Genomic DNA, 7,760 nt, shown 5'->3' with positions numbered 1-7,760 from the left:
AAGCCATCGGTACATCAAGCCATCAGTACATCAAGCCATCGACACATCCAGACATCGGTACATCTAGACATCGGTACATCAAGCCATCGGTACATCAAGTCATCGACACATCCAGACATCGGTACATCCAGACATCGGTACATCAAACCATCGGTACATCAAGCCATCGGTACATTCAGCCATCGGTACATCAAGTCATCAGTACATCCAGCCATCGGTACATCAAGTCATCGGTATATCAAGTCATCAGTACATCAAGTCATCGACACATCCAGACATCGGTACATCAAGTCATCAGTACATCAAGTCATCGACACATCCAGACATAGGTACATCCAGCCATCGGTACATCAAGCCATCGGTACATCCAGCCATCGGTACATCAAGTCATCAGTACATCCAGCCATCGGTACATCAAGTCATCAGTACATCAAGTCATCGACACATCCAGACATCGGTACATCCAGCCATCGGTACATCAAACCATCGGTACATCAAGCCATCGGTACATCAAGTCATCAGTACATCAAGTCATCGACACATCCAGACATCGGTACATCCAGCCATCGGTACATCAAACCATCGGTACATCCAGCCATCGGTACATCCAGCCATCGGTACATCAAGTCATCAGTACATCAAGCCATCGACACATCCAGACATCGGTACATCCAGCCATCGGTACATCAAACCATCGGTACATCAAGCCATCGGTACATCCAGCCATCGGTACAAATATAGAATTTACAGTTTACAATATTCACCAAGTACAGTATCCCCAACAATTTATGATTATCAAACATGTATGAGATTGCGTGATTCTTTTGTAAAGTTTTATTTACACTAATAAAATATTTCAGTTTTCAGTAAAACAAGACATTTTGATGATTAAAACGCATAATCTGACAATTTGCTGAAGATAGGTATAATAGTTTTTATTTTATCAGATTTCCCACTTTACTCCAAAACCATATGAAATAGAAATCTTTTAGTAAATCAGTTTGTTTTCCGCGTTCATTAAAGGCATCTTGCGAAAGCATAATACAGGTAAATTGCTATCATTAAGTCTCTGTTTGAGAAAAAAAAAAATTAATTGGTATGCACATATAGTTATTATAAAGTTCGACTCTTGCTATATGATTACTAATATTTGGATTCACACCTAGCAGCCATTTACAGAACTTATTATGGACATTTAGCAATATTTTACATTTTCTCTGTACTCCCACTTCGGCACCATAGTACAATGAAGAAAGCAACCATTGAATCAAACAATTAAAAACAAGGTTACACAAACATTGTAAGACTAAGTTCAAATCCTTAATGTTCTTCAGTCTGTTATAAATACCCCTAAATATTTATAAAAAACTGGTTACTTTCATATGTTTATTTTCAAAACATCACTTTTTTCGAAAAATATCCACCATTTTTTAATGATTTGATTTTTCTATGTTTACAGTCATATTTCACTTATCACAATATTTTTAAAAAATCTGAACGGCTCTAGCGATGAACTAGATATAGGCGCTAGATTTTGTACAAAAAGAAGCAAATAACCTATGTATGAAAACATCTTTACTACCACCAAATTCCATTTCAACAGCACAGTGGAATTAACCAAGGTCTTATGGTCCACGCTTGTCTATTAATCAAGCATTTGTTTTAATTTTTGCTCTTACATTGATATATATATATATGTTTTATAATATGCTATTCATTCCACCATGTGAATCTTTACATAATACATAAAAAAGTAATGCCATCAACGGCTCCACAAATGCACAATACAATACAATATTTTTTTAATAAATACTTCATGATAATATTAGAAAGCATAAAAATATTATTTATTGTAAACTAACCACTTCGAAAATCTTCTTGATTTTCTATTATCAGCTAATGATGATCTTTTGCATTATATACCAATAAAACTTCGCAAGATTTAAATGCTGATGATGACAGGTTATTTCTTTAAGCACATGTATATCATTTTAACAATAGTTTTGTTTTTGCTAACCGTTTGGTTGATGCCACTTCTGGTCGACCAAAGGTCAGGTGGGTATTTACCAATCTAGTAGTTAGACTTTCTGATCACGAATCATTTCATATATTATTTATCGAAAAGTGCATCGTTACAAATTTAATCCTTAAGTACTTACACTACGAACTGAGAAAAATAAACTGTAAGTGGCATTAAGTGGACTGAAACGGGTACATATGTTCTGTTCTGCCTTTGCGTCACATTGAGTTCATTCTGTGAGTCAATAAATAAATGCTTTAAGTTTAGAAGCAAATATTTTTGAAAGATATTATAGTGGAGTCTGAGTTTTAATTTTGTTACTTTGTATGTATCATTTTTGGTTATTTTATGTTCTGTTGTGTTTGTCTGTTTTCCATGTCTGGTATGTATCCCTGGATTACAATCTTTAGATTCTGCTGGAATCTTGGTTCCCTTGATTACTCTTTTAAGAGGGCACTAAGCAGACTCAGTTATACAACTTTGTAAGGCCATTTGTGAAGTTTTGGTATCCATTGAACGGAAGAAAGAGCTATTATTTCATGATCTTAAGAAATACAAAGCACGTTAAACAAAAAACTTGTTTGTATTCAGTGTATTTTTCCTATTTTTAGTATTGAATATCGAAAAGAAAAGAAAAAAAAAACGAATTGACAATGACAAAAAAAAATCATTAAAATCCTAGCATAAGGATACTGGATATGGTGAATATGGCATAAAGACATTAACCTCCAATGTATATGAACGACGGGGAAACCACTTGGCAGTCTGCAGTTGGCCACAAAACAACACAACATGTATATACAGGAAAACCGAAATAATTACCTGAATATACTACAAACCCTAACCATAACTCTAAAGCAACATCAAGTAAAGAGGATACATGATCTGAACATCTAATCGTTAACACAAGAACGTTATACTTTTAATTCTAAACTTGAAAATCATACATTAACAAACCACAGTTAAAGTAGCTTACTAACGTATTTTTAAATTGCTTCTAGAAGAGAAAAGGACGCTTACCCTACCGGTGCACCTGGTCCATGCTCCCAGTTTTTAGTGGAGTCCGAGTTTGCTCATTTACTTTTGTTACTATGTATTATTTTAGTTACTTTATGTTGTTTGTTGTGGTTGTCAAAATTCCATGTCTGGTCTTTGTCCCTAAAATACATTCCTATGATTTCCGCTAGAATCTCGGTTCCCTTGATTACTCTTTAAAATGTATCTTTTTCTCATTTCAATGCACTAATATGACAGAAGATTTTAAAATGTTGTGAAGACGCCATTTTAACGTAAAATAAGAAGAATATATAAGTAAACAATAGCCACATTTAAAAAGGAAACTAAATTCAAATAAAATACAAATAAAACGCAAAAAATAAATAAAAGTTCTTAAGGTTCTTAAGTTTACTTTGGAGCTATTAAGTGATAATTTCTGTGATAGGACAGTGGTTAGACATTCTTGATTAAATAATGTTAGTCTTTGATCAAGGGAACCTAGGTTATAGGGTAATCAAAAGAATGTAATCCAGGGACAAAGACCACACATGGAAAACAGACATACACAACAAAGATCATACAGTAACTTAAATCATACAAACAAAGTAACAAAAGCAAATGAGCAACACGGACTCCACTTAGAACTGGGAGCATGAAAAAAAACATTCAGAAATTATTTTTTAATATCTAGCATTTACAGTAAAATATCGAATTTTCTATTTAAAAAAGAAGCTTTGAAAGAGTCATTTCTCGATTAGTTTAAAAATAAGTTCCCACGTGGTCCAGTGTAGTGAATATTTCGTATATTTTCAGAGATAATTATATGATACTAACCAATCTGTTTACTAGGCCTAAGTTTTATATAACCATCTTAGTTCTTGACAAAACTTGAGATAAACATGGAATTTTTCATTAACTCAAAAGAACCTACTTAACCTGTCAATAATTTCTTGTTGTCCTGGCTACAACGAAAACCATCAGTTAGTTGAGAAACAGAAAGTATGTATTAATTTAAAAAAAGATAATACCAATAATGCAATAAATGCAGTTCAAAGAAAATAGCGGTAACAACACTTCCTTATTACCAAAGTTGATTTTATTGCACATAACAAAATAGTGCATTATTGTATTCTTATTGATTTGGTCTTAGTTTGTTTATGACTCCATATCGCCGATATTCTTCTTTAACATGCCAGTGCAAGCTAAAAGAAAGAAACAAAAAGACTTTCATTGTATTGTATAGCAGGTTATTGAAAGGTCATGAAATGCCACAAAAGCGGCACCTCCAAGACTCTTTTTTTCTGACTAGTATGATTATTTGTGTCAGCGACAATTATTTGTTTTCGGTTTGAATAGCTTTTTAGCCATTGACTTGGATCACTCTTTTTTAATAGTACCAATGTGTCGGAAGAGTTCTTAGCAGAGTTAAGCTGCCGTAAATTAAAAGCGAATAAAATTATTGAACATTTTGGCAGGTAAATCCGTATCCTTCACACAGACCTTTTATGTATAAAAAGTTTGTGACTGCATTCTGGAATAACTTTTGATTTGAAGCCTGGCAGGTTATAAGAATAACTTGACGAAAAAGAGAGGATACTTTAATTTCTTGAACCGGCCTCTTGTGGAATAGCATTGACGATAGCGATTTGTTAAACCCTTTTGTTTACCAACCTGCCATATTTCATATTGAAATAGTTTTTCGTTTCAAATGAACTAAAACAAAGTAGGGGACTTCGTTAGTTCAGCTCTGTGTGTTCAGTTTATGTTCCCTAGTTTTTGAGTCTAATGATAAAACAAAATGCCGTTTACTACATGTAGCATCAAGTGAAACAACAAAATTACGATTTCAGCTTGATTTAGGTAGAGGAGCAAACCCTGAGGCGGATCCAGGATTTTTGATTAGTGGAGGTGCACAGAATGTTTGAAATGTTCTTCTAAACTGGGTGCAATGTATTTATCTTTTGTGGTAAAATTAGGGAGAGATAAAAGTTTCAACCTAAAACCACCTAAATCTACCCCTGACAAACTATACTTTGCAAATTTTAGGGGGACGGACGCCCGCCACACCCCGCCTGAATCCGCCCCTGAAGCCCATGTGGTTACTCCATGTATAAGCGGCAGAGAATTTTTGAATTGCCAAGACTCCTTGTTTCTTTTTTTATAGATTTTATAATGAGATAAGATTCGGAATTATATATACAAAATAAATATATCATTAGTACATTATATCACTTTAGCCCTATTCAACTATTTATTTATTAATCCCTGTTCTTCACGGGATACAAAAATGAATTATAGCGAAACGGTGTTCCCTAAAGAAACAGATAAATAAAGAACCATAAGAATTTTTCTTAGATCACAAAAATATTATCATAATGAGTCAAATATTGCGAAGTAATTGGAGCTCCGTATAAGACCTGACACACTATTTATGAAGTCATTGTGTTTTGGATAAAAATGAAATGTTGTTGGTCAAAGTCGAAATGTTTTATCGGATCTATACAATTAATGCAATCACAATCTTTCAGTGTGTCTTCTTATAAGTAAGAAACAAACATTCCCATTAGTTAAGCATATGTACATCTTTTCAAATGTTTTGGTACACTTATGATTTCTTATTTAGTTAAACCACTGATCCAACCCTCTCTTTTTATATGCCTAAATGTTTATTAACTACGTGCTAGCTAGATTGTGCCTTTGGAATAATCCTAAAACATGTAGCCGTTTTTTTGCTGCTCTCTTGTGTTGTAGTAATCATTTTAACAGTTCAATGTTTAATTTCTAATCTCCTACTGCTAGCTTATGTAGACAATTAATTGAAAACAACTGAATTCAGGGTTTGATGCCAATGGTAAAAATAAACATAAACAATACCAAAGCTTTAAATAATAAACAACATTACTACTAGGAGCTACCGATATGCAAGCTACAAATATTAATTGATTGGTTGAGAAATTTTTATTCAACATATAAATACCGCCATGCTTGCAATATATCTTCTACACCATAGTTATGCACACATAAGTATTGATTTAGGTATCTTAATTTTATATAGTATGCGGAAATGTGTTGTTCATGTATCAGCGTAAGATTGAGAAAAGTTGAAATAACTCCTATATATGCATCGTCTATCGGAAATTGACTCACAAAAGGGAAGGATAATGATATACTTTTGATAACCTGTGATGTTGTTATAATTGCTCCACCGTAAAGATAATCTGGATAACACTTAAAAGGATAATCTTTTTCTGATACATAACCTTTTGTATCTTTTTTGTTTCTCACCGGGTGCCAATGCTGCGTTAAAGAACCATACATTTTCCCGACTTCGTTACGTTTTGAAAGATCACTTATGTATTTTAGGACATTATTTGTATTCACAAATTGATCATCATCAACAAGCAAAACAAATGGGATATTAGAACAATACATATGAACCCACCTGTAAGTAAATATTGTTTTAAGTGTTAAATTTCTATACACATCAATAAAGGAACCTTGAATTATGTCATCAAAACGTATGATTTCTTGTCTCATTAAAACACTAAGATTATCATCCAAACCAATGACGAAATAAATGAATGCATTTTCATATTTTTGTGAGTTTCCCCACGTACGTCTGATAATTTGTCGGTGTTTTATATGGTTAGCTGCAGATTTAATAATGATTAAGAGGGGTTTGCCATGCGAGCAGGGTCTTTTCGGACTCTTTAATACATGCAAGAATGACGATAAATCATACGCTCTGTAGCTTCGTTTATATCCATTTTTTAATAATTCCGATAAAATCGCACTTGATTTTTCTGGGAAGTAATCATTAATTTCACATGTATGTTGTTTTTGTCCGTTTTGAATTAAAAATATCCCCAAACCAAATACAAAAAATAACCCAGAAAGTTTTTTAGTCCAATATGTCAAAAAATACATGCCCTTGTTAAAAGTAATATTTATGTTAACTTTTTTTTTATTTTTACATGAGCCAGTAGTTTTTTTGTTTTCAGTATGGTAGTATGTTTTGATGCACCACTTAAGAGTGTGTTGTCTTTTGAAATTTCCTATCATTTGTTGCCTAATTGCACACTTTTTATAGATTCATTTAATGAAGCCGTTTCAGATGTATTCCATTTCCACCGTATGATTTTTCGTAAAATGTTTAGCCAATACTTTGAAACACACTTTAACTAATTGAACGCACAATGTAATTTTCATGACGCAAACGGTTGCCAGATTCGAAAAAAATAGCCTGTTAATCTTTTAACCTTCAAGCATTTTTATGATTTATTATATATTCTTATTTGGTTTTTGACTACTCATTGTTTTTTTAAAAATTTTTTTTCATAAAATTTGTTTGTTTGTTTTTTATTTGATGTTTGATATATTTTTTTCTGATTATTGTTCTTAAACTTTTTGCAAAAAAAAAAAAGAAATTTGGCTTCCAGAAACACGTTAAAGTTGAATGTTTAGATATCCCATTTCCAATATATTTTTATATTTCGCATAGTAAGCCACAACTTTAATATTTTTTTATAAATATTTCTGCTACAGATATTACGTTTATGTAGGATACTCTCGGCATTTAAAACTTTAAATTCGTGGTTGTTTTAACGGATTAGGCTATAAAAGTTTCACACAACAGCTTCACAACAAATATATTATGAGGAAGGTGTCGTTTTTGTTAGGTATTAAGATAATTGTTTCTACAACTGTGTTCCACATTTCGACACTTCAGCAATTTCTAATACTC

General features: G+C 32.6%; 1 protein-coding gene across 1 annotated transcript; it reads right to left on the bottom strand.

Annotated features, from left to right (window-relative positions):
* Positions 1-5,955: 5,955 nt before the first annotated feature.
* On the bottom strand, positions 5,956-7,302 carry LOC148596423 (UDP-GalNAc:beta-1,3-N-acetylgalactosaminyltransferase 1-like). The gene has a single exon (XM_088564565.1). It carries the CDS (start codon positions 7,076-7,078, stop codon positions 5,975-5,977), a length of 1,104 nt encoding a protein of 367 aa, XP_088420691.1. The 5' UTR covers positions 7,079-7,302; the 3' UTR covers positions 5,956-5,974.
* Between the last annotated feature and the right edge of the window lie 458 nt (positions 7,303-7,760).

Source organism: Perna viridis, unplaced genomic scaffold (assembly GCF_037379345.1).
Source record: "Perna viridis isolate PV_CMFRI_1.1 ecotype Kerala unplaced genomic scaffold, ASM3737934v1 SUPER_16.21, whole genome shotgun sequence".
In the NCBI taxonomy this organism is placed as follows: domain Eukaryota; kingdom Metazoa; phylum Mollusca; class Bivalvia; order Mytilida; family Mytilidae; genus Perna; species Perna viridis.
The sequence above is the reverse complement of the archived record's forward strand: the minus strand, read 5'-3'. Positions and strand labels throughout refer to the sequence as shown.

Coding starts and splice junctions, on each gene's coding strand:
- LOC148596423 (XM_088564565.1), bottom strand. CDS start 7,078: ATGATAGGAAATTTCAAAAGACAACACACTCTTAAGTGGTGCATCAAA.